This window comes from Budorcas taxicolor, chromosome 5 (assembly GCF_023091745.1).
Source record: "Budorcas taxicolor isolate Tak-1 chromosome 5, Takin1.1, whole genome shotgun sequence".
NCBI classification, from domain to species: domain Eukaryota; kingdom Metazoa; phylum Chordata; class Mammalia; order Artiodactyla; family Bovidae; genus Budorcas; species Budorcas taxicolor.
In genome coordinates, this window is record NC_068914.1 from 31734098 (window position 1) to 31760719 (window position 26622).

Here is a 26622-nt window from a genome sequence, read left to right on the forward strand (position 1 = left end):
GGCTCAGCATCAGGCCAAGGCCCCAGTCTTTCATTTACAGAAGGCCTCAAAGATTACTGCATCATGGATGAACGCTGGAGAACTGTCAAACTTGATGAGGGGATCAAAAAGCCCCCATGGCTCAGAGGCCTGCTTAGTGCTTTGTAGGAACATGTCTTATTGGACCTGATTTCAGTCTCTAAATTCTCAAGCTTTTGTGTGTGTGTGTAATTTGAATATTTGCCTCAGATTAGCTACTTGCATTTTTTCTCCGGAGTCAGACTTTTCTATAGCCTGACCTGTGATGGTGTCATTGGATTTCTTACAAATAACTTATTTGAGTTTTGAAGAAGCTGTTTTCTGTAATTGTGCCTCATCAGTTTTCTCTTTATTTTCAAGTCCTCTTGCTTTTACTTTTCTTTCCCCCTTAGAATCAACTTCTGGTGACAAACTGTGCTCCTTCCTTTTCTATAGTAACTACTCATAATGCCAACCCACTACAGTATTCTTGCCTGGAGAATTCCAGGGATAGAAGACCCTGGCGGGCTATGGTCCACAGGATCGCAGAGTTGGACACGACTAAGCAACTAACACTTCACTTTCACTCATAATCGGACCCTATTCCAAGCACCCCCTTATTAACTGGTGGTTTTTAAAATAATCTTCTACTTAGGCAGTGATGAGTGCCTTTATATATTCCTCTTTATGGAAGCTCCAAAAATAAAATAGTAATTATTAACCCCAGAACACATTAAAGAATCTGCTCCACTGCCTGAGGCAGGGTAGCCATTTCAGTTACCGTCTTGCGTCTGCTCAGGGGCTCTGACTGAAAACTAATTTTCCTAGGGGTCCTGAGGGCCACCTTTAGCAATCTTGGGGCTTCTAAGCCTAAGAAAGAATCAGTTGAGCAACCCCAGGTCAACTTGCTAATCCCTCTCTAAACCCTGCCCTCGGAGCCGCCTTTATCGGTTTCCGGTGTCCTCGGCTCCCTCTTCAATTCTCAGCAGGAAATAACTCTTTTTTTCTTCTTTTGCCCTGGCCAGGCGTCCTTTGGGCTCAATATTTGGGGGACTCTCCCAGTCAGTATCTATTGCGGCTCAAAAAGTCCCCACTGACCATGCTGTAGAGCTCGCCGCCCGCCGGTAGCTCGCGTCTCAGCAGCGCCCCCGCTCTGCGCGCCCCCGCTCCGTACGACCCTGCTCCGCCCTTACTACTAGCCGGCCAATCCCCGGCTCCGCTCCGGGAGCGTCACAATGGCGCCCCCGCGGCTCCGCCCCCGGACGCCCGCCTTGGAGACCCCGCCCCTCCGCGGTCTTTGCGTCTTTCCGGCTCCGTCTTGGAAGTGGGACTGCGCCGCGTCTCGTTGGAGAAGCAGGTGGGATTCTGTGGGGAAACCGGCCAGCTGTTACGCCGGCAGCCGGGAGCGGGGCGGGGGCGTGAGTTCCTGGTGCTTGCTCCTGTTCCTGGGTGCTTGGGCGTGGGGCTGAGGAGGGGTAGGGCACTCTGAGAGCTTTAGGGCTTCCGGAAGCGCCGAGTGCGCACAACGGGCGGGGGTTGTGGACTCGGGCCTGCCGCGTGCCTGAACCCGCCCCTCGGGGCCCCCTCGCGGGGCGCGCTGCCAGGGGTTTCCATGGTGATGGTAAACAAGCCTCAACTGCCTCAGTCACAACTGCCAAGTCCCTAGCGTTCCACCCTCCTCTAGGTGCTTAGAGGGACGACCAAGGTGCCGGATGTGAAGAAAAGCGGGGGCGTGGAGACTCGGACCCCGAGGTGAGGGGTGGGACAGGCGGCGTCCGAGGCTCGCCTACCAGGGACTGGGGCACTTGGCATTGAGGGTCGAGGGACTGAGATTTGGGGGTCAGCGAAGGCGGGATCTGGGGTGAAGGCCCTCACACCCGGGACCGATTGGGGTCTGGGCCTACGGGGGTAGTTGGGGACCGCGGGGCTGAGGTTTGGAGTCCGAGGAAATGGAATCTGAGGTCAGAGGCCGTATATTCGGGGACCGACAGGGTACTGAAAGGGGACCCGGCCCACTGAGGGTGGGGACCGCGGGACTGATTTGGGCTTGGGGGAGGTGGATTTGAGGTCACGGGCCTTATATTCCCGGCACTAGACGGCGGGGCTGAGGTTTGGGCTTTGGGAGGCAGGGAAGGGGAAGGAGAGTCTCGTGCGGACTCCAGAGGGAGCAGAGCCCTAGCGCCCCTGGCAGGAGTAGGGTGGGAAGACCAGGCAACCGCTCGAGGAGGGTCATTTTAAAATGAAAGCGGTACTTGCACGTGGCTGAACGCGTCCGCGAGTTGAACTAGACTGGTTGGGACCTGACTCCTCCCTCCTCCCACGTTCCCGCTCGCCGAGCCTCGACTTTCGAGCGTTGGGGCCTTTTCTTCCTCTCCGTGCAGCTTCTGTGCCCTGAGCCCCGTCTGCCTGTATTTTGGTTGAAACGCTGGTTCTCGTTGTCTTGGCCTGGTGACCACACTTCTGGTGAGCTATCTTAATTTGGCCGTTTCTTTTTTCTTGTGGTACTACTTTTATCTTTGAATGTACTTTGTGCCCGTTCTTGCCTGCGCGCGAGAAACTTCTGGACGCTGCTCGCGCTGCGCCTCCCCCTCCCTGTTCCCGTGTGGCTTACGGAAGGCGGCGCCGGGCGGCCCGGGGGAGGCTCCGCGAGTTGCGGGGACCCGACCGGCCTTGGACCCTGGTCTTTTACCTGAACGGTTGGAGGGGCCATGGGCCTCTCCCCTTTAATATGTACTCTAAAAGGGCTCTCAGAGGTTCCCAACAAATAACTTGAGGCCCTGGAGAGCAGCCCCACCCCCAGCCCCCACCACGCCGGCACCGGCGAGTCCCGCGTCCTTTGGGATGCCCTCGGCAGTTTTCTTCCCCTGGAGGTCCTAAGACGAACGACCATGCTTCACAACTGTTTTCGAGGTTGTGGGGAGAGAGCCTGTCTGCCGCTGCGGACGGGTGCTCGGCGGGAGAGCGGCCCGCGAGCCGCCATACGCTGACGGGGGCCGTGCGGCGCGGCGGCTTCCGGGAACCGCGGGCTGCGGGGGGAGGGGCCCAGGCGGCCGGGGTTGGGGGCGGGCCTCGCGTGGTCCGACCCTCGTGGAACTCGGAGAGTTGAAGGCGGCAAATCTTTTAAAAACATCGTCGAAACTATCGATTTTACTCTAATTGCTAGTATTTCAGTCACGTTTTTAAAAGTTGACTGTTTCTGAATTTCTAGTAAAAATGAAAATAATTTCGGGTTCTCCGGTCAGATAAAAACCTATTAGGGCCTATCAGTGATGTTTTCAGTGCTAATTTTTAGGCAGTTTTTCTCTTTTCATTTTAAAGTAATTTCTGCACTTAGTGAATATTGAGAGAGATCGCTTTATTACGGATGTTAAGCAGGTTCATCCTTTGCCTTGGGGGATCTCATCTTCCTGTGTGCATTCTCTGTAAGTTGATTCGGTTTTTTATTTCCGTTTTACGGTGTCTATTTTTTAACGTTTATTTTAGTAACGTTCTTTTTGTATTATTTGCTTTTTGTTGCTTTTCTCTTTAACTGGCAAGTGATTGGTTTTCACTTGAGTACTGTTGTTACAGAGCTCCCTTTAAACATAAAATAACTTGAAAATGTGAGTTGATTTGAGGAGAGTTAGTCCTTGTGGCCGAAACTGAGGGAGAGTGTGGAGACAAGGGGTCCGTGCCCTTTGGAGTCGGTGCCTGAAGAGACTACAGAAGTGGGAGGGGGCTACCTTCCACAGAGCTGACTTTACCACCAACCTGCCCTCTCTAATCTGAGCTCTGGTTCTCAGTTTCTTTGTAGAAACACATTAAGTGATCCTTAACTGGATCCACACACAGAGCTAGGTATTTTTCCACATTTTCTAATCGCATGTTCATGACCAGTTTGCAGGGAATTATTACTGTGTTGTCATCTTACAGATATGTCTTAAGGGATATAGGTGGGACCCGGACAAAGGTCTGCCTGACGGCTTCAGTCTTCTACCAGGGCCCCTGCCCCTAATTAGCTGCCACAAAGGTTCTTGAGGAAGACAGAAAATGGGGCAGAGGGAGAGCCAGTCTCATTCAAGACCAGCCTGGCATAGTAAGATTTTTATTCATAACCTTGTAATTCTAAAGACTTATAAAATATAACCGCAATACCATTATCACACCTAAAAAATAATAATTCTTTGATATCACCTAATACTCAGTGTTGACATGTACCTGATTGTGTAATATTTTTATATAGCTGGTTGGTTTGATTGGGGATCCACACAAGTTCATTATATATTTGTTAGATAAATATCTCTTGAGTTTGTGTTTGTCTTTTAAATTATTTGGCTCTGCTGGGGTGCTGCATGCAGGATCTAGTTTTCTGACCAGTGATGGAACCTGGTCCCCCTGCTTTGGTAGCACCATGTCTTAGCCACTGTACCACCAGGAAAGGTACCTCAAGTTATATTTTAAGCTAGAGCAGCACTCTCCAATAGAAATACAATGCAGGTCACATAATTTAACATTTTCTGATGAAAAGAAACAGTTCACTTTAGTAATTTAGTTTAATGTGATATATATTTACCTTAAATAGATCCAAAATATCACTTCATCCTGTAATAAATTTTCATGCTGTTTTCCTGAACTAAGCTTTCAGAATCCAATTCGTGCTTATTTTATAGCACATCTCAATTTGCACCAGCCACATTGCAGTTGTGACAAGAGGCTCCCTTATTAGTACGGATCTAAAGGTTTTCTATTCTTAAAGTTTCTTCTTATGTAGAAGTCAGGTTTTGTGTCTCATGTAGAATTCTTTTCCCACACACTGGGTTTTTCTGACTACATTCCCATGGAGTTAGTTGTTTGAGTCTCTGTCCTCTGGATTTCCGTTAAAATGTTAGTTAACCTCTATATGCTGTTCTGATTCCCTTGAGATTTTTTTAAATATTGCATTGGAGGTGTTTTGTACTCCGGCCAGAGGCACATATTGGTTGGTGTCCTTTGTGATGTTAGCAGCTATTGAGTGTTCTCTAGATGCATTGTTTTGTTAATTATTTCCATATCTGTGATATTTTACTTCAGTATTCCTCCTTATTAGCAGGAGTACTCCTATAAGGAGGAAATTTTCTTTATCATATGATTATTCTAAGATGTACTTTTATAAAAGGCAAGTTAAGTACTTTTATAAAAGGCAAGTTACGGTTTTGATTTCTTTTTTATATTTATCAATATCTAGTGTAATGAATTGAATCTTTAGTATGTGCCAAAATCAGTAATATTTCTGGTCTCATTATGAAGTCATGGATTTTATCCTGGAGGATGTGTTTTAATCCATTGTAGCTTTTATTCTCTTTGATGCTCACATTATTCAATTTTTGGCTAATGGGAGTGCCCTTAAGATTGGTTCCTGACTTTCTTGACTTCAACTTCATGGTCTTTGGCTTGTTTGAGTTTAAGATACAATACTTAAGTGGATCCATCAAAGTTGATTCAACTGGACCTCTAGTGATGGGCAATTGGGTTGTTCTAGTCTTTTCCTATTAGAAATAGTGCTGCAATGCTTCATTTACAGTTCTAATTTATCTTACATGGTGATGAGCATCTTTTCATGTTCAAGGGCATTTCTTTTTCTATCAATTGTCAATATCTCTAGCCTTTTAAAATTTTTTTGGACTGTTAGACTTTGTTTTTCTTTTTAGAAGCTCTCTATATGTTTAAAGATATTAACACTTTTGGGGAATAAATTGCAAATGTCTTTCCCATTTTATCAGTGGTATTTTTGCAGTGGTATTATGTCACATGCTATTATTAGCCATGCATAAGATGTTTAGGTTGGGTGGTTGTTGTGTTTTTTTTTTTTTTTTAATGTGTGTATATTTGTAACCCTATATGTGAGTCATAATCAGGCAAGTTCTCTACTGCCAGTGTGAAGAGGAATTTTGTAATTTAGGATATTTCTTAGCATTTCTTAGAAACATGAAAAATTCTTAGGTGACTCCTGTTTTACCTTCATTAAGATGCTAATGTGACATCATCAGTGATTGACTTTGAAATGCTGAATTACAGTGGGATTCTTGGAATAAATCCAACTTGATCATGACGTAGTAAGTAGCTTGTGTATTGTTAGATTTGGTTGTTTCATGTTTATGTAGGAATTTTTCATGTGAGTTCTGGAGTGAAATTAGCCTGTGAAACTGGATAAACTTAATTCTAAAACTCTTGGAAAAATCAATTCCAAGTTTATTGTAGATTAAAATGTTTAAAAATGTAGATAAAAACAACAGAGCCTTTAAGTTTAAAAAATGTCCATATGGCCTTGGGCCAGGAGAAAGATCTCTGAAATGACACAGAAATTGATACTCATTTAAGAGAAAAATGACGAGAATGAAAAAATTCTAAACTATTATGTTTCTTTTACAGTATGCCTTTTCAAAAGTCCTGACTATATAAATATTAGAAATTCCTACCACATTCTCTCCTTTTAAGTTTATCTGCATGCAGGATGGTCCACAATTCACATCTCCAGTCTTCATCTTCACCCTAATTGAGGTCTTTTTTGCTGCTACTGCTGTTAAGTCGCTTCAGTTGTGTCCGACTCTGTGCAACCCCATAGGCGGCAGCCCACCAGGCTCCCCCATCCCTGGGATTCTCCAGGCAAGAACACTGGAGTGCGTTGCCATTTCCTTCTCCAATGCAGGAAAGTGAAAAGTGAACGTGAAGCCGCTCAGTTGTGTCCGACTTTTAGCGACCCCATGGACTGCAGCCTACCAGGCTCCTCCGTCCATGGGATTTTCCAGGCAAGAGTACTGGAGTGGGGTGCCATTTAGAATTATGATATAAATGCTTTTCTTTTTCCATTTTGATATAATTCACATACCATACAGTTCACCTTTTTAAAGAGTACAATTCAGAGGGTGTTTTTTTAATTCACAAAGTTGTAAAAAGCCATCACCACTAATTCCAGTATGTTTTTGTTTGGTTAATTATAGTTGATTTATAATATGTTAATTCAGATGTAAGCACAGTGATTCAGTTATTCATGTGTATATTCTTTTTCCTTCAAGGTGATTACAAAATATTGAGTATAGTTCCCTGTGCTGTGTAGTTAGGTCCTTGTTGTTTATCTATTTCATTTATGTGTATGTTAATTCCAACCTCCTAATTTACACCCCCTTCTTTTGGTATAAGTTTATTTTCTATGTCTGTGAGCCTTCTTTCTGCTTTGTGTGTTTTGTTTTTAGCGTCTACCTATAAGCAGTATCATATTTGTCTTTGTCTGGCTTCACTTAGTATGATAGTCTCTAGGTCTATCCATGTGGCTACATATGGCCCAGTACATATTATGTTGAAACATTCCTGGAATAAATTCCACTTCACTATGGTATATAACCTTTTTTATAGGTTGCTGGATTCAGTTTGTTAGTATTTTGTTGGAATTTTGCATTTATGCCCTTAGGGGGTTATCTTGTGATGTCTGTCTGGTTTTGCCATCTACAAGTGTATTAATTTGCTAGGGCTGCCATAACAAAAGTCCTACAGACTTGGTGGCTTAAACAGAAATTTATTGTGCCATAATACTGAAGGCTAGAAGTCCTGCATTATGGTATCAGCAGGTTTGGTTCCCTCTTGAGAAGCTTGAGGGATATATGAAGGATATGTTACAGACCTCTCTGTTTGGTTTTTAGGTGGCTGTCTTCCTTCTGCTTTCTGTGTCCAAATTGCCCCTTCTTCATTTTGGAATACAGACCACATTAATTATGTCATTTTTACTTTAGCTGTCTCTATAAATATATCCAAGTCTGGTCACATTCTGAGGTACTGGGGCTATCTTTAACATAAGAATTTGGGAGGCATAAATGTTCAGCCCATAACAGGCCTAATTAATACTGGTCTTGTAGAATGAGTTGAGAAATGTTTTAATAGTTTATTTTAATATATTGTGATTAGTTCAAAACATCCAAAATATCACTTCAATACATAATGAAAAAATTGAAAGTGAAGTTGTTCAGTCGTGTCTGACTCATTGTGACCTCGTGGACCTGCCAGGCTCCTGTGTCCATGGGATTTTCCAGGCAAGAATACTGGAGTCGATTGCCATTTCCTTCTCCAAGGGAATCTTCCCAACTCAGGGATCAAACCCGGGTCTCCCACATTGCAGAAATATGTAATAAGTATTTTTTTTTTTTTCCTTTTTTGGCTGCACTTTAAGACTTCTGAGACCTTAATTTCCCAGCTAGTTGACTGAACCCTCACCCTCAGCAAGTGAGCAAGCAAGTGGGATCATAACCACTGGACCACCAGGGAATTCCCTGCAATTCATTGTATATGTACTAAATGTTATCACTTGGGGCACATCTCAGTTCTTGCCACATTTCAAGCACTACGGGCTACTCTATTTTTATCCTTTGTACCTAACCTGTTCTTTTTTTTCAAAGCAGTTTTCCTTTGTACTTTAAATTTAGGAGTTTACCAACATATGCTTGGTTTGTGTGTTTAAAGTATCTGTGGGGAACTACACAACAGAGTTTATCTTAAGCCAGGAAGGTTTCCTTCCATTCTTTATCTGTTCACCTGCCTCCATTTTGTCTTGATTCTGGAATGCCTATCATTCACATGTTATTTCTCCTGTCCTGTCTCTTATATATGAGTCCTCTGAATTTCATCTCTTCCCCCTTGTTTTTTTTCCCTTTGTCTTGAGCTTATTTCTTCTACTTGGTTTTCCAAGCCACTAACCTTTCTTTCATTATTAACTATAAATCAGAACTCAGTTTTTAGCACTGGAAAATGTTTCATTCTGTAATCAAGTATCTGAATTTTTTCTGTTAAAATATTTACTGAAGGTTAGTGCAGTATTTCTTTTTCCTAGAAAACTGTTCTGAGCTGTTCACCGGCTTGTATTACTGTTGCTGGAGCCCCTCTCAAGTACATAGTCCTGTCCCTTGCTGCTCTTGGCTCTGCTCTCCACTCCCCTGGCATAGTGTGCTTGTGGTCCTGAGCAGTGAACATTGAGCACCAGGAGCTATAACTGCCTCCATCCCTGCGGCAGCTGCAGGTGATCTGACAAGGTGTCAGCTCTCCACCTGGTCCCACGAGGAAGTTCCAGGCCTCCTGAATGGACTGGGCATTTGTTAATACAGGTGATAGATATGTCCCTCTGATGAGAACAGATTTTAGCACTGGTGATGTAGTATTTCTTTTTTATGAACTGCCACACCTGCTATTTTTTCTGTTCTAACTTTAGGTATTGATTCTTGAGTCACCATCAAAATGCAGTCAATATCATGGAACGACTTCTTGTTTTATGTTGGCTAAAAAATTGTCCTTGTGTTCAACACAAACATTATAGATATGATTTACCTAACAGTATATTACACTATTTTTGCTTTTTAGTTAACACAGCTTTTGAGAAATGAACAGTGGGGAAAACAGTGTTTTATTACCCCAGTAATAAATTATTTACCTACAGTAAAGAGCCTAATAGTCTAAAGATAATGGAAAACAGCCTTCCTGTTGCTTTCAAATTATGACATATGCTCTTTGACATATGAAAATATAATGGCAGACAAAGTGTCAGTGTATTTTAATCGCCCATCTATAGCTTTTCTCTTTTTTAATTGAAGTTAATTTACAATATTGTGTTAGTTTCTGGTGTACAGAAAAGTGATTCAGCTCTCTCTATATACCCCTTTTCATATTCCTTCCCATTATAATTTATTACAGAATATTAAGTGTACTTCTTTGTGCTGTACAGGACCTTATTATTTCATATTAGTTTGTATCTTAAACATTTTTCTTCTCATTTTTGAATTTAGTAAGAACTGAATTGAGTGATTAAAAGGATTCACTACCAATTAAAAATATTTTTACAAAGCAACTAACACCAAAGCATATCCTAACAAATGACTACGTTTTAAAATCTTACCTGTATACCAGGGTAAAAACGTTTTAACATTTCCACCCCTGTTCATGCTTCTGATCTGTTTAAATGTCACTTCCTCAGATTCCCTATATGAGTTAGCCCCCATTTTCTAATTTGGGGTTATTTCAGAATTTGTCATCACACGTTTATTCTTTATTGATTCCTAGTCCACTGTTCTGTGGACTTAGCACAGTAGCTGCATCTTGTAAGTGCACAGTATTTCTAGGTTAATGAATGACTTGAGATTGAGTAAATTTTATCCTGCTGCTTATCACTCAAATCCTTTGACACACTTGAGTTTCCACAATGTTTTTGTTGCAGAGTATCATCAATTCTTCCAAAATTTGACTTATTTCATCCCATCTAGTTTCCATGCATCTGTTCCCATCATTCATTTTCCAGAGAGCAGCTAGATTGTTCTGTTGGAAAGCAAAACTCGTTTCCATTGGTCTGAGAATAAATAGTCTAAAATACGGTATCAGGCCTTCAGGGCTTTGGGAGAATCTTGCTCTGCTTCCCTCATTGACCTCAGTCCTGGCTGCAGGTGTTTTGGGGTGTTTTCTGTCCCAGTACTTTCCCCTGTGTATTCTGTACATGTTGTTCCTTCACTGGGCAGGAACCCTATCGTGACTGATCAATTATTAACGCTAAGCTAGCCAGTGTCATCAACCAGTTAAGCCAAGAAAGCATATATAACGCTGCTAAACTGAAACAAATACATTGAAAAAAGTGCGAAAAGGATGTCAGTCGTGTAAATTACCAAGAATACGTTTTGACGGGGATTTTAGGAAGTGACAGAAAAGTGAAATAAATGCTCAGAAGCAGTCAGGGTACTCATCTCTGTAGATAACTCTTTCCCAAAAGAAGCCCGTTTTATGGCTTAATTTTTCTTCAGAGTAGTCTCTCTTGAATGTATGAGTTTTTAGTGTCTTTCTCATTTCCGTGGGATAGCTGCATTTTAAATCTTATCACCCAGCTTCAGTAGCTACCAGTTGTGGACAGTTTTTCTCTACATCCCCCATTTACTTTCTATTTAGAGATAATTTTTTGAGAGAATTTTGAGGCAGATCCCAGCCATCACACCATTTCACCCACAAACATTTAAAAATGTATCTCTAAAAACGAATGCCTTTCGTTTTAGGATAACTAATTCCGTTACCTAAGTAAATAAAATAATATCAAATTTCTAGTCAGTGTTCAGGTATTTCCTAAATTGTCCTATGCTTACCAATTTGTTTGAATTAAGATCCATGTATTTCCCATATATTGTGAATCCTTGATAATTCTTTTTAAGTTTTTTTTTATTCAGTAAGTGTTCCCTTGAAGCTATCTTGTTGAAGGACCGGCTGTTGTGCTTGTCCAGTTTCCCAGAGTCTTTGCAGACTGCATTATCACGTTCTCACTTAGTACGGTTCCTTTTCCCTATAAATTCTGTAATTTGTTATCTCTAGTAAGATTCTTTATTACTTTATTTATTAAAAACTTTATTACTAAAAGTATTAAACATACACAAAAGTAAAGGCAACAGTATAAAACTCCCATGTACCCATCCCTCAGCTTCAACAATTAACTAAATCGTGGCCCATGTTGTTTCGTCCATACTGACTCTCACCACTCAGATTATTTAGAAACAGATTCTAGACAATCATACGAATCTCTAACGACTTAAAAAAAAATCACAGCAACAAAGCTAAAACTAAAATTTTATAGTTTCTTCATATAAATTCAAGTCACTGCTAACATTACTGCAATTGCCTTATAATTGTTTTCCAGTTCATTTGAATTAATATTCAGGTGTTCATAAAATGTAATTGCTTGCTAGGTTGTAAAGTTTAAGAATTGCGAATTTTAAAATTAATCCTTTCAAACAAAAGTTATATGACTGTGCTCAAATCTACAAAAAAGGTACTGTATATACAAAGAGGGTTCTACCTTTTGTTCATTAGTTTTCATTCGGAATTCTTTACTGCGTTAAAGAGTTATTTTTTTTTACGGTTTCTCTTTAAGGCTGGTGATGGCTACTCCTCCCCTCCCCTCCGCCCGTACTCTGGACTTTTCTCTACCCTGGCACCTCTCCTGAGAGCTCACTCCGAACGGTCTTCCTCGTTGCTTTTCATCCCTCCTCCCACTTCCTGCCTTGGCCGACCGCGCGGGCCGCACCTGCAGGACGCGTTTCCATTGGTGACATCTTGGCGGGCCCGCCGGTGGCACTTCCTCCTTTACACCCCGTGACCCACGTCCGGCTCGCCGCCCTCGCAGTCACGCGGCCTCTGCCTCCGGGACGCAGCCCCGTGCGCCGGCCTTCCGCACTCCAGGCCCCGGACCCGTCGTGGTGAGCCGCCGCGAGCGGACGACCCCCGCCCGCACTTCCCCCAGCCCCCGTGGCTCCTTGGAACTCCCCTACCTCCTCCCGCGCAGCCGCCCCCTACCCCAGGAACTCTTTCTGCCCCCTCCTCGCTGCCCCAGGAACTCCCCCTCCCCCACCTACCCTGCGTCCCCAGGAAGTCCCCTCGACCCGACCCGGGAGCTCCGCCCCCAGCCCCGGGAGCCGCCCGCCCCCCTCGGGTCCCGGTAACTATTCCTCGCGCCTCCTCGGAGCCCCTCGGATTCGAGAGCTCCGCCTGCCCTCCCCCGCGGCTCCGGGAAGCCCGGGCCGGAGAACTCTTTCCCACTTCGCCGCGAAGACTTTCGTCTCTCTCCACGGCCTGAAACCTCTGCCACCCTAGTGAGTCCCCGCCGCCCTGGGAGCCCCCTCCCACCTCGGGCCACGAGAGCCTACGTCGCGTGACCTTCCCCTCCCCCCACCTCGCGCAGCCCGGGAGGCCTCTCCCTCCCCCAACCCGTAGTTCGCCCCGCCCCGGAAGCTCCCGCTGACCCCGCCCAGGCCCGTGGATGGGGCGCCCTGTCGTCGGGCCTTCCTGTAGGGCTTTGCCGACCCAAGGCTGTCGGATCGGCGGTTGGAGGCCGAGCGAACCCCTTCACGTCCCAGTCCCCCCGCCAGGAGCCTAGCGTCCGGGACTGATACCGCGCTTCCCGCCGAAATCGCTCAGACGCGCCCCTGGCGGCCCGCGGCCGCGAGCTTGAGAGCGCATTTTGAAGCCTGGTACGAAGCGTTTGCCCCCAGCCAGTTGAGTTTCAATTTCAGGTTGATAACAAAAGGAGGTGCACCTGGCCTTTCCGCGGAATCTTCTGCGTTTTTAAGCTTCGGGTGGAGTTGGGGGTCCTTTGGCTGTAAACTGCGCTTGCTGGTTGAAAATAGAAATCGGTCCTGCTCTCTTCAGCGGTAAGTTTTAGGGCAGAGTCAACTGCGTAATCCTGAGGCGGCGTCTCCCGCGGACTGTGATTTAAGAGGTAGAACTTTCTGATTAATTAAGGCAACCTACCCGTCTGTGCGTGCTGCCAGCTGTAGGTTAAAATTCATTTTTAAGTAAGGGCGAAAATGCTTTTCAGGCCTCACTGGGACACGGATAAAACGGTGAAGCCAGGGAGCTGCTGAGTTCCAGGCCCTGAATAGAAACGGTGGGGGCGCAGTTTCAGCCACCCTGTGTACTTCGTAGATAAACCTAATCAGTCGGGCGCTGGAGGTGCGCCCTTTTTATCTTGATGGGTCTACCTGGATGTGAACTAAATCTTGCCTAACCAGTATAGTAGAGTGAGGTAGAACTCGTTCTGGAATACCTCCTGGGAGCAGTTAGATAATGTTGAATCTCGGCCCCGGCCCAGATCTATTGTTTTAGAATCTGCCTTTTAACAAGATCCTTGGGTGGTCCGTGTTTTCACTTAGGTCATAGACAGTTGCGGGCAGGGGGGTGGAGTTGTGCAAAATGAGTCTCCAGGTGTTGGACCCGAGAGTAGTGTTTTGTAACATTTGGCCCCAGTGGTGTCGACGGGCTGTCGGGGAGCCGGGTGGGAGACCAGTGTATATCCTTTACGCTTGAACATGTGTGCGCCATAGTTCAGCCACGTGGGAATCGGTTTCCTCGAGTCTGACCGCCCCTGGGTTTGCGTGTCGGAGCAGGGGCTTTTGGTCTGCGGACCACACTGGAATGAGCAGGTAGCAGGGTGATAAACCCAGGCAAGGAATTCAGACCACTAAGATGACCAGGCTCTCTACCCTTTAGATTGTACTCTTTTCTGAGGGTAGAGGAGAGGGACAGTTGATGAAGCTTCTTGGAAAGCCTCGTCTAGAGAATTTGAAACTGTGAACTTCTTAAATTGTAGTACTTTATATAGGTTTTGCTCCCCAAAGTAGTATCTCATGTAATAGAGGATGCTAATAAGGCAAGACAGGCACTGTCTACGGCAACAGGCTTAGAGAAACTGACTTTTCTCAGTTCTGCGGTTCTAAAACTAAGAATGTGCTTTAGTTCTCAAACGAATTCGCTGGACATATCAAAGTCTTCTGCGGACAGCTTTATTCTGTGGCTGTGGTTGATGGTAGATTGATGTTTTTCCTATTTTAAAACGTTTCAACACTACCTCCCCTCATTCTCAGTTAAAAGAGCAACGTTATATATCAAATACAGGTCTCAAGAAATGAAATTATTAAAAACAGGGAAAATCTTTTTAATATCTCCACTCAGATCTCCAGGGATGTTTGCAAATTGTAAATACTGTTACGACAGTTTATAGCAAACTACTTTTGCCTGGGGCACATCACTGAACAACGGCCAGGTCTCAAGTGCCGATCAGCGGCGCAACTCCTCTCCTCCCTGCTCGGCCTGCCTTGTGCTTCCGGGAACCGCTCCTCCCCGCAGCCCCGCCCAGGAGGTGCGCCTCCCACTCTAGATATTTAAATTTTCTTAACCACGGTTAGGGTTTTCTGTAGGGAACGCGCCTTCTGAGTAAATCTTTTCAGGGCAAGTGGGATGGTTCCAGGCTGTTATTATCGGTATTACCCTATGAAAAAGATAAACCTTTCCAAAGCTGGTGGGGTGGGGCGGGCGTGTACTTTCTTTAAGGCAACCTGGCACTTAAAAACGGCTTGCCACAGCCTCAGCTCTCACTCTACTGGAGAGGAGCTCAGAGCCGGTCCCAGCCAGGGGATTGCTGCCTCTGCCTGCTCCGGGAGTGCTGGGGCATTAAGATAAAATTTCCTTGTCGCTCTTTTTTAGGACGATTCGTTACCTACCTGGAGTGTCTTCGACTGTGGGCATCCCCCGGTGTTCTTTAAGGTGAGCTATTTTAAGAAAATCTCTCAGTTTATAATTGATTTCTTGATGCAGAAAACTTCCTGAGTTAAGATATTTTTTTCACTAGCTGTAAATCTAACGTTGAGCAGAAAGCCAGCTCTTATTTTCACAAGTTTTATTTAATATTCTAAGTACTGAAAGTCTGCGAAGAATCCAAATCTAGAGGATTCTGAGGTCAGCAGTAAGGATATTGCTCTATGTATTAGAAGTACATATGTGTTTTGGAAAAGTGCTTTTTTTGCTTTATAATTTCTGTTTTGGGCACTTTAAATAATTCTTAAGTATTTGTTCTTTTATGCTTCCTGTCCCCCCCCCCCCCCCACCCTTCTGCTTGTCTTTTTTAACCTAACCAGACTGCCATATTCTAGAAGGTAGTGTTGGCCCCACGTGGCCATCAGTTAATCTCTTGCTAATCTTGGGCCTGCTGTGCTGGGGGTGGGACTACAGTGACCTACTGAACAGATAAGTCTGTTGCTACTAGCCTCTCAAAGCGGTTGCAAAAAGTTTTAAACAAATTATGAATTGTTTCCCTAGAATGCTCTGGGATCATAGAACTATAGATTTAATTTGGGGGGGGGGAGAAAGTCTTGTGGAAAAGTTGGTAAATTTAAGCTGAGAGTATGGGGGGGGGGGAGAAAGTCTTGTGGAAAAGTTGGTAAATTTAAGCTGAGAGTATAAGGATTAGTGGGATTTAGCTAGACAGAAGATTGGGTGGGCTATCTTCAGACAGATAATTATTACGTGTGTCAATTCCAGTGGAACAGAGAGCCTGCCACATTTCCGGCACAGAGAAATACAGGAATAAAGGTTTGTTTGCTTTCTAATGCAAGTGTGTTTCAGGTCAAAGTTTCAAGGCCTGAGCACCCCCTTGGCCCTATGATTTGTGTTCCAGACAGTGGGGAGCCACTGAGGTGTTGAAACAGTAGAATGACATAAAATTACACTCAAAAGAGCTACAGGTTGGGCAGGTAGGAAGGATTGGAAAAGTTGTACGTGTGACTGTCTTGGAAAGGGCTTATTGGTACTGGAAGTAGAAAGGGATGAAGGCAATGCACAAAGATGATGATGATTTGATATTCAAATCAGGCAGTGTGCTAAGGACCAAGATAGAAGAAACCTCTATACTTGTTGGAGTCAAGAATTACTGAATAGAATTTAGGCATGGATTAGGAGTAGGATTAGGGTGGAGAATGGGATCACCCCCCACAAAGAAATAATGAGCTCATTAGATTTAAGGGCTTGCAAGTTGTTCAAAGATTGCTTCAGTTTCATTCTAGAGCCTTTGGATGGCAAGTAAGGCCATTTATGCTTTAGGATACTATAGAAGAGTTTCAGAAAAAAGCAGTGTTGATTTGTGGTACATAGGTTGAACTATGGAATGGAGTTCGTCTAGGCCAGTCAGTCTTGGCCTCGGGGAAATCTTAAGTCTAGGAACCTGTGTGTCCTGAACCCAGAATTGGCCCTGGAAATACAAGGATCAGGTGAGGTTACCTGCCAAAAGGGGGTCAGTGATTGTGTATGGTTAAACCTTGGTTGAAGGACTCAAAGAGGCAGAGTACCTAAGGAATTAACAGGAAAACCAAGAGCGAAGAGGAGAAAGGATTTCCAGAGAGAATGGTTAAATCCTGTGGGCACAGAAGAGATGGAGATAAGAAAATGTTTCTTTTCTTGCCATGGAGATCCTTGGCAGAGTGACATGTGCCCTAGTTTAATGGTGGGGTAGGGAAGGACGTGTAAGAAGCCTTTTTGAGGATGAGATTTCACTGAAAGGGAAAGCAAAACCAAGTAGCTGGAGGCAAATTGGTGTAAGGAAAGATGTATCCTAGGGGGTGATTAGAAATGAGAAAATCTCCTTAATTGATAAGGAAAGTAGTGTTCAGTGAAGTTTGTATGAAGATGGAGATTCCTTGGGGTGGGTGGAGTTGACCAGGGCAGAGCCACAGATACGAGCTCAGCTACAGAAGAAGCAACTCCCTTGGTTATAAATTTCTAGAACTTGCCCTGATTTGCTTCATCAAGTCTCTGTTAAACCAGTTTACTTTTCTTTTTCTTAACCATTCATGCTTTCTGGTTTTAATTGTGGGGTTTTTAGAAATCTGTCCATGTTTTGCTCTAATAGTGTAAATATGCCATGCCATTTGAGATAGTTTTAGGATTCATCTGAGGTAAGATTCTGTTTTATCTTGCTGCGTGATAATGTGCCTAGATTTTTTTGAAGAGGCACCTTTTACCACTGACTTTAATAGCTACATCTGTTATACTTGATATCAAATGACAATTCGATAAAACAACTTTTGTATACTTGTGCCTGTTCTGAATATATTTTTGGCCCTATCTGTATTTTTATTGTCTGTGTTAATCGTATATTGGTGTCTGACTCAGCTCCTGCTTTTCAAAATGCTGCCCTTCGACATGGATTTGACCTTTACTCTTTTTTCAGCTTGGACTCTGGGTGTCAGATGCCACTTGTACTTCATGGCACTTTGTCAGGAGGGGCACCTGTCATGCCTCTTGTACAATGAAGAGTCTATTCCATTTCTAGTCCCTCAGTGAAACACAGTGATGTATGTGTTGCATTGAACAATGTAATGTGTTTTATTTTGGTTTTTTTTTTGGGGGGGGGGTCATGCTGTGCTGCTTATGGCACTAGGGATTGAACCCAGGCCATGGCAGTGTGAAACTGAGAGGCATATAGTTTGATTTCTATGTTTGCATCTCATATAACTGATACTCTGCTGATGGACTTACGTGTGTGTTTGAATATATCTTAATTTGACCATGCACTTGATTGGGGTTTTGAGTAGACAATAGGACTTCTCACCTACTGTCTTGCCTTTTACTTTAGTGATGCAGTAATGCAGTCTGTTTTCTTTTAGTTTCATATTGTTATACATATTAAATGAAAATTTATGTAGTTTTTGCTTTCTTTTCAGCCACACAAAGCTGCACCCGAGCTTGTTTGACGTCTCCTCTGTCGAGTGTCCATGATGTTGGGCCCTGAGGGAGGTGAAGGCTTTGTGGTGAAGCTCCGTGGCCTGCCCTGGTCCTGCTCTGTTGAGGATGTGCAGAATTTCCTCTCCGACTGCACGATCCATGACGGGGTCGCAGGTGTTCACTTTATCTACACTAGAGAAGGCAGGCAGAGTGGTGAGGCTTTTGTTGAACTTGAATCGGAAGATGATGTAAAATTGGCCCTTAAAAAAGACAGGGAAAGCATGGGACATCGGTACATTGAAGTGTTCAAGTCCCACAGAACCGAGATGGATTGGGTGTTGAAGCACAGTGGTCCAAACAGTGCTGACACTGCCAATGATGGTTTTGTGCGACTTCGAGGACTCCCGTTTGGATGCACCAAGGAAGAGATCATTCAGTTCTTCTCAGGGTTGGAAATCGTGCCAAACGGGATCACATTGCCTGTGGACCCCGAGGGCAAGATTACAGGGGAAGCCTTTGTGCAGTTTGCCTCACAGGAGTTAGCAGAGAAGGCTCTAGGGAAGCACAAGGAGAGAATAGGGCACAGGTATATTGAGGTGTTCAAGAGCAGTCAGGAAGAAGTTAGGTCATACTCGGATCCCCCACTGAAGTTCATGTCAGTGCAGCGGCCAGGGCCCTATGACCGCCCTGGCACAGCCAGGAGGTATATTGGCATCGTCAAGCAGGCAGGCCTGGAGAGGATGAGGTCTGGTGCTTACAGTGCAGGCTATGGGGGTTATGAGGAGTACAGCGGCCTCAGTGATGGCTATGGCTTCACCACCGACCTGTTTGGGAGAGACCTCAGTTACTGTCTCTCTGGAATGTACGACCACCGGTATGGAGATGGCGAGTTCACTGTCCAGAGCACCACTGGACACTGCGTCCACATGAGAGGTCTGCCCTACAAAGCCACAGAGAACGACATTTACAACTTCTTCTCCCCGCTCAACCCTGTGAGAGTCCACATTGAGATTGGCCCTGATGGAAGAGTGACCGGCGAAGCTGATGTTGAATTTGCCACTCATGAAGAAGCCGTGGCGGCCATGTCCAAAGACAGGGCCAACATGCAACATCGATACATAGAACTTTTCTTGAATTCCACGACAGGGGCCAGCAACGGGGCATATAGCAGCCAGATGATGCAGGGCATGGGCGTGTCAACCCAGTCCACTTACAGTGGCCTTGAGAGCCAGTCTGTGAGCGGCTGTTACGGGGCTAGCTATGGTGGCCAGAACAGCATGGGTGGATATGATTAGTTTTGTTAGTAGCTTTTGAGTTATTTCAGTCAAATTTTCACAGGCAGCCAACAAGCAGTGAAAAGCAGTTATTACTCTAGAGGAAGCTATGGGACCCATTTTGCACCATGAGTTTGTGAAATCTGGATTAAAAAATTACCTCTTCAGTGTTTTCTCATGCAAACTTTCTTCTAGCATGTGATATTGAGTAAACAAACTATTTTCAGCTTTTCTCAATTAACATTTTGGTAGTGTACTTCTGGAGTGATGTTATCTGAGTTTAAAGTAGATTTAAGTATGTTAAATGTGGATCTTTTACACCACATCATCGTGAACACATTGGGGAGGCGTGCTTTTTTGGAAAACTCAAGGTGCTAGATCCCTAATTCAAAGAGGACATTTCTCATGTTTGTTCATTCTAGTTTATTTTCATTTAAAATCTCTTAGGTTAAGTTTAAGCTTTTTAAAAGTTAGTTTTGAAAATTGAGACACATTACTAATACTGTAGGAATTGGTGAGGCCTTGACTTAAAAACTTTCTTTGTACTGTGATTTCCTTTCGGGTGTATTTTGCTAAGTGAAACTTGTTAAATTTTTTTGTTAACTAAATTTTTTTCTTAAAATAAAAAGACTTTTTCACAATGACTGGCACAGACTATATACTCACCAACAAATAGTAAAATGACTTGGGTGGTTGAATTTAATACTGCTGTGTTAAACAGTGTGAATTTTAAATTTAGCATTATGATTTCCCTTGTGTTTCTTACAACAAGGCTAAATTAAAAATCAAATTTAAAAACATTAAACACACGAGTGGAAATGGTGACTAGAAACTAGAATAGAAACATAGAGTTCCAGTTTTCCTGTGACGTTTTTTCTACTCATCAGTTTGTAATCTGCTGTTCCTTTATACCGGGGTGGCACCTATTCATAGCTAGAGGTCTTTAGTTTTTGGTGCTACATACATTGAGTCATTAGCCACAATTTATGGTTTTATATAAGATGTGCTGTTTGGAACAGTCTCCCATATTTATGACTATTTTGATCGGACACACTCTTGGGTTACAGTTTGTTTTTTGCAGGATATGGATATTCTGAAGTTTGAGACCTACATCCAAATTGTTATAAATTGATCTAGCAGTGGGAAGCAAATTTTAAATTTCAGGTAGCTCTGCACACAGCATTCAGTTCAGTCCAGTCGCTCAGCCGTGTCCGACTTGGTGCGACCCCATGAATCGCAGCACACCAGGCCTCCCTGTCCATCACCATCTCCCGGAGTTCACTCAGACTCCCGTCCATCGAGTCAGTGATGCCATCCAGCCATCTCTTCCTCGGTCGTCCCCTTCTCCTGCCCCCAGTCCCTCCCAGCATCAGAAGTCTTTTTCAGTGAGTCAGCTCTTCGCATGAGGTGGCCAAAGTACTGGAGCTTTAGCTTTAGCATCATTCCTTCCAAAGAAATCCCAGGGGTGATCTTCAGAATGGACTGGTTGGATCTCCTTGCAGTCCAAGGGACTCTCAAAACTCTTCAACACCACAGTTCAAAAACATCAATTCTTCAGTGCTCAGCCGCCTTCACAGTCCAACTCATCCATACATGACTACTGGAAAAACCGTAGCCTTGACTAGACGGACCTTAGTCGGCAAAGTAATGTCTCTGCTTTTCAATATACACAGCATTACAGTCACATTAAACACTATCAAGAGTTAACATGAGAGAATTTCACTTGATGGGTGTTCATTTTCCCATTTTAGTGTCCAATCAGTGTAGCCTAGATCTATTAAGTCTATAGGTAGACCAGAGGGAGCCTTAGGCCTTTGCTAACTTTGTGGGATTTTATGGCCCCATCCTGTCATTCTTGCCACCAGTGGTATGCAGACTCAGATGGCAAAGATACAGTGGCAACATCACCCAGGAATGCCAGAGCTAGGGTGCAATGAAAAGGATAAGGTTTAATTAGACCAGTGAAGTTTCAGGGGGTATATTTACTCCGTGTAGATCTTTGCAAATTTAAAAGTTCAAATATGGAAGGAGTGGGCTTCCCTGGTGGCTCAGATGGTAAAGAATCCACCTGCAATGAGGGACACCTGGGTTTGATCTCTGGGTTGGGAAGGCCTTCTAGAGGAGGGCATGGCAACTCACCTTACCTGGAGAATTCCCATGGACAGAGGAGCCCGGTGGGCTCCAGTCCATGGGGTCACAAAGAGACGACTGACTAATACAGCACGTGGAGTGGGCTCTAAGAACCTGGGGTGGGAAATCCGGAATATGCTGGATGACCGCAAATCCCACTGCAGCTGCAGTGGTTGCCTGCCTCTTGGTAGAACACTTGGTCACCTCACCTGAGGTATGTGTTTGATGGAAAATCTGTGTCTCAAAGTCTGCTCCAGGAATGAGGTAAAATGCTGGTAAGCGAAAGCCAGCCTGCCCTGAAAATGGTTTCCATTTTGATGAATCAGTTTGATGGCAGGGGACCCAAGATATGTCTAAAAATCTATTCCTAATAATAGACCTGCAGTACAAAATACTGCACTTGTTTTCTACTTTTGTCAAAAATTGTGAAAACTTCAAATGTGCCTTGGCCTTCAAATTTTTATTACCCAACCTCGGAAAGGAAACTACACAAGTATTAGGACTGAGTGTATAAGTTGTAAGTACTTTTGGAGCCGTTTTAATATTTAGAATTGAAGCTTGGAGACTGACCTCTAGGAGGGAGATTCTGAGTGTTGAGAAGGATAGATGTCCAGTTCTGGAAGAGGAGAGGAAGTGGAAGCAATTGGATGAATGGGCAGCAAAGCCTGAAAGGCAGTTAAGGAGCCTTGACCCTGCCACATCTGTGGTGAGGCTAACACCTATGTGTGTCAGGGTCCTGCAGGTTCAGTTCTGAGGTGTCCGTCAGCTTTTGCTCCCAGCATTTGATTATGTGAGCAAAAAACAGATTGAAAAGTCAGAGTCTTCTATTTTCAGAACAGAGCCAGGTCTCAGGCCCAGAGACCATCAAATGAAGTGGAGGAAGGGCCTGGCAGCATTGCAGCAATGTGTGTGTAATAGATTATACATCTTATCCTCTGAGGCCAAGGGTAAGAAGTGACCCAAATCTCATATGCAGTTGCATTGATAGTCTGAGTTAATACTGATCCCAGGCATCCAAAATGCCAATTCTTCGAGTGGGAGCATAAGAAGGCCAGGTGATATGGATTCACAGGCCCAAGTTCATGTCACTGGATTAAACAGGTGAAGCCTCGGGTTATCTCCATGAGTGAGTAGGAATGGGTATCCTTGGCAGCTAATAGGTTTTCCCCCACCCGGAAATACGCTTGGGTGCTTGTGAAGTTAAGTCATAGTGGTAGGTAAGGCCAAGAGGAACCTCTTAGAAAGCTCTCCCCGTCCAAGACAGTGAACAGATTCTGTGATGTCTGCAACGTGTGGGGTTAGAGCCATACTCCAAGGCTTGAAGAGGTTAAGCCTAACCCTTTTTATTTGCAAGTCTGGTCCCCAGAAAGCAGATGGATTCTGGCAGATGAAAGCAAACAACCAGGAACTTAACCACACAGTTGCCCCAGGTGCAGCTCAGTGCTTAATGTGATGTGTTTGCTGGAAAGACAAAGCCTCTGGAACTTGGGAAGCCCCTGACCTAGTGGAATACGTTCTGAGTGAGCATCAAGCAAAAGATTTTTTTTTTTAATGACCTTGTAACCTGGACATTTGTCTGTTGTCAGCTGGCTGATAACTCCTGCCCTCTGGAGACTGATCATCTTGCCAAATCCACTGTATTGATACGCTCATTGGTCTTGGCAAGGAGGAAGCAGTGAGTACTTGGGATGCCTTAGAAAGACACCTGTGTGCTAGTGGGTGGAAGAGTTAAGGGCTCTGCTGTGTCGGGGACATTTTTAGGGTCTAGTGTAATAGTCCTGGGCAGCAACTGGCAAACTTGGGCCCATGGGCCAAATCTGGACCTGTTTTGCAAATAGTTGTTTTACTGGTACACAGCCATCTGCATTCATTTATTTTGTATAGGCTGCTCTTGTGTTACCAGTTTCATCAGACCATGTGGCCCACAAAGCCTAGCAGATTTTTACTCTGAGCCTTTATAGGAAATATTTGCTGACTTCAGGCCTTGGGCAAAACAGACATTTCCTCCAACGGAAAAGTAAAGACACTGCCTCACCAAGAAGCATAAGTTTTGGCAGGACCTTTTGGATTTTGGAGAAATCTTGACTTGAAAACAGTGCTGCTACCCAACTACCAGGTGACTAGCAGGCTGCAGAGTGTCTGCAAGTTGCCCTGCTCCAAAGGACAGAGCAGGCTTCACCATCCAGGAATCACTGTTCTAAATGGTTTTGTGTGCTGTCTCTGATGTCTCACTACATGGTGACTGCTCAGCCACCTGGTGATGTTGATGGGAATCAACACTTCCTCTGTAGCAGGGAGCTGTTTATCATTAAAAACCAATACAGTATTGTAAAGTAAAATTAAAATTAAAAAAAAGCTACTGGAGCTAGTGTGCTTGCCCTGCACTAAGATCCCCCTGTTGCTTGAGTTTTGGCAGACGCATCAAATCCTGAGGCTCTTTTAACGGTTTTGTTTTTAGACTTTGTGTAAAAATTCTTGGATGTATTTTGTTAGACTTATTTCTAGGTATTTTATTATATTTTAAATGGTGCCTTTTTCTTTTGCTGAAAGTTTTGTTCCTGGGACTAGAAATAGCGGGATTAAAAAAAAATTTTTTTTTTTAATGTTGACTTTTGTGGTCTTGCTAAAATCACTTGCTTATGCTGATTTAAATATAGTCTTTGGATTTTCTTTTTTTTCTTTAATTTATTTGGTTGTGAAGGGTCTTAGTTGCAGCATGTGGGATCTAGTTCTCTGACCAGCGATCCAGCCCAGGCCCTTGCATTGTTAGTGCGGAGTCTTTGCCACTGGATCACTACAGAGGTCCTGATTCTTTGAATTTTCTAGGTACAAAGTCCTGCCATTTACAAATAATGGCAGTTTGATTAATTTCTTTCTAATCCTTAGGTACTTTTTTTCTTTTCTTAGACTTGTTGCTTACTTAGGTAAGTTCATTTTTTATCATTAGAAAACGTGATTGATGAACAAAGTTGGGGTCAGGGGGCATCTTACTCCCAATTTCAGAGAAAGCTTTCAATAGTATTTCTCTATTAAAAGACTGATTTTTTTTGTTGTTGTTGGATACTCTTTATTAGAATTTTCAGTTACTACAGGTTTAGTATCAATTTATTTTTTAAAATCACTGGTAAATTGGATTTTATTTAATACTCTTTCCTTATATGTCTTTATTCCTTTTATCTATCTTCCAATCATTCTCTTCAGCTAAGTCTAATTGGCTGTTAAACATCAGTTACTGTGAGTTGTAAAGTTTCCATGTAACTTTTTTTACATAATGTAGAAAAATTAATTTTTTCACAGTTTCGGTGGTGAGAAGTAGGAATTAAGGCGTTGGCAAAGCCCTTCTCACTCTGAGGAAGAATCCTTGCCTCTTCCAGCCTGGGCGACTGCTGGCAGTCCTTGGTGTTCCTCGGCTTCTTTGTTCTTCCCTCTCTCCGTGTCCAAATTTTCCTCAAACTCATGTCTGTCGCATCAGTGATGCCATCTAACTATCTCATCCTCTGTCATTCCCATCATCCTGCCTTCAATCTTTGCCAGCATCAGTCTTTTCCAGTGACTCAGTTCTTTGCATCAGGTGGCCAAAGTATTGGAGCTTCAGCTGAAGGGGTTTTCTGTAAGAAAGTACTTGTCTTTAGTGCATTTTGAGTAGATCCGACCATACCTTAATACTCCTTTGATGGCTGGGTTGAGACTTGAGTGATAAACCCCTTAATAGGATCTGGCAGAGGATCTAACCATTGGCCAACCAAGATAACAGGATCATGCTTCCTCATGTTAGCTGTTAGCCCTCACTTCTTAGCCTGAGCTTTACAGTATTTACATGTAGCTCAGATGGTAAAGAATCTGCCTGCAATGCAAGAGACACAGGTTCGATCCCTGGATTGGGAAGATCCCCTAGAGAAGGGAATAGCAACTCGCTCCAGTATTCTTACCTGGAAAATTCCATGGGCAGAGGAGCCTTTTGGGCTACAGTCCATGGAGTCACAGATTCAGACACAACTGAAGGACTCACACACAGAAATTGAGGATAAAAGACTGCTACCTTCTGTGGAACAGAAATATCAGTGTTTTCAAATGACTAGTCTTAGAATAAACCGTATTAACTCTCTTTAAGTTAAGTAGGCCCTCCCTTATTTTAAGAGGACTGCCTGGGACTACTCAGCAATACAAAGTAATGACCTAATGGCTCATGCAACAACCTGGAGCTCCAGATAATTATAGAATACTGTCATTATATATCAAAACATAGCCTTTATTATTTCTGAGTGCTGAGTAAAAAATTGGTTTCTCTTCTGAGATATCTCTGTACTATTCAGTTTTCTGGATAATCATGAAAAATGCTTGCAATCAGAAAATAAGGTTGTTTAAATAAAAAGTGTGTGTGTGTATGTGTGTATATAATATATATAGTCCCCCGGCAGGTACAGTCCCCCGGCAGGTACAGAACCTGGATTCTCTTTCAGATAGTGAATACCAGAAAGGCAGTGTAACCTAGTCCTTCAGGAACGGCCCAGGAGTAAGATGACCTGTGAGAACCTAGGTCTCCTCTTAAGCACAGAGGGCAAAATATGAAATCCCCATCACATAGGTTGTTCAATTCAGTTCAGTCGCTCAGTCGTGTCCGACTCTTTGCGACCCCGTGAATCGCAGCACACCAGGCCTCCCTGTCCATCACCAACTCCCGGAGTTCACTCAGACTCACCTCCATCGAGTCAGTGATGCCATCCAGCCATCTCATCCTCTGTTGTCCCCTTCTCCTCCTGCCCCCAGTCCCTCCCAGCATCAGAAGTCTTTTCCAATGAGTCAACTCTTCGCATGAGGTGGCCAAAGTACTGGAGTTTCAGCTTTAGCATCATTCCTTCCAAGGAAATCCCAGGGCTGATCTTCAGAATGGACTGGTTGGATCTCCTTGCAGTCCAAGGGACTCTGAAGAGTCTTCTCCAACACCACAGTTCAAAAGCATCAATTCTTCGGCGCTCAGCCTTCTTCACAGTCCTCAGCCTTCTTTACAGTCCGACTCTCACATCCATACATGACCACTGGAAAAACCATAGCCTTGACTAGACGGACCTTTGTTGGCAAAGAAATGTCTTTGCTTTTCAATATGCTATCTACGTTGGTCATAACTTTTCTTCCAAGGAGTAAGCGTCTTTTAATTTAGGAAGTGTTTCTAACAGTGCCCATAATGACCCAAGTGTTCAGTTAAGTGGAA

General features: G+C 44.0%; 1 protein-coding gene across 10 annotated transcripts; it reads left to right on the forward strand.

Annotated features, from left to right (window-relative positions):
• Positions 1-1304: 1304 nt before the first annotated feature.
• HNRNPF (heterogeneous nuclear ribonucleoprotein F) lies at positions 1305-19924 on the forward strand. 10 transcript variants are annotated; one of them, XM_052641361.1, is made up of 5 exons: positions 11892-12608; positions 12698-12986; positions 14998-15057; positions 17516-17639; positions 18009-19924. In XM_052641361.1, the coding sequence occupies exon 5, from the start codon at positions 18060-18062 to the stop codon at positions 19302-19304; it is 1245 nt and encodes a 414-aa protein (XP_052497321.1). In that variant the 5' UTR covers positions 11892-12608; positions 12698-12986; positions 14998-15057; positions 17516-17639; positions 18009-18059; the 3' UTR covers positions 19305-19924. The 10 variants fall into 10 exon arrangements, with proteins under 10 accessions (XP_052497318.1, XP_052497322.1, XP_052497321.1 ...); XM_052641355.1 differs by lacking the exon at positions 12698-12986 and adding an exon at positions 13029-13166; XM_052641356.1 differs by lacking the exon at positions 17516-17639 and having other exon boundaries at positions 11893-12608.
• The last annotated feature ends 6698 nt before the right edge of the window (positions 19925-26622 follow it).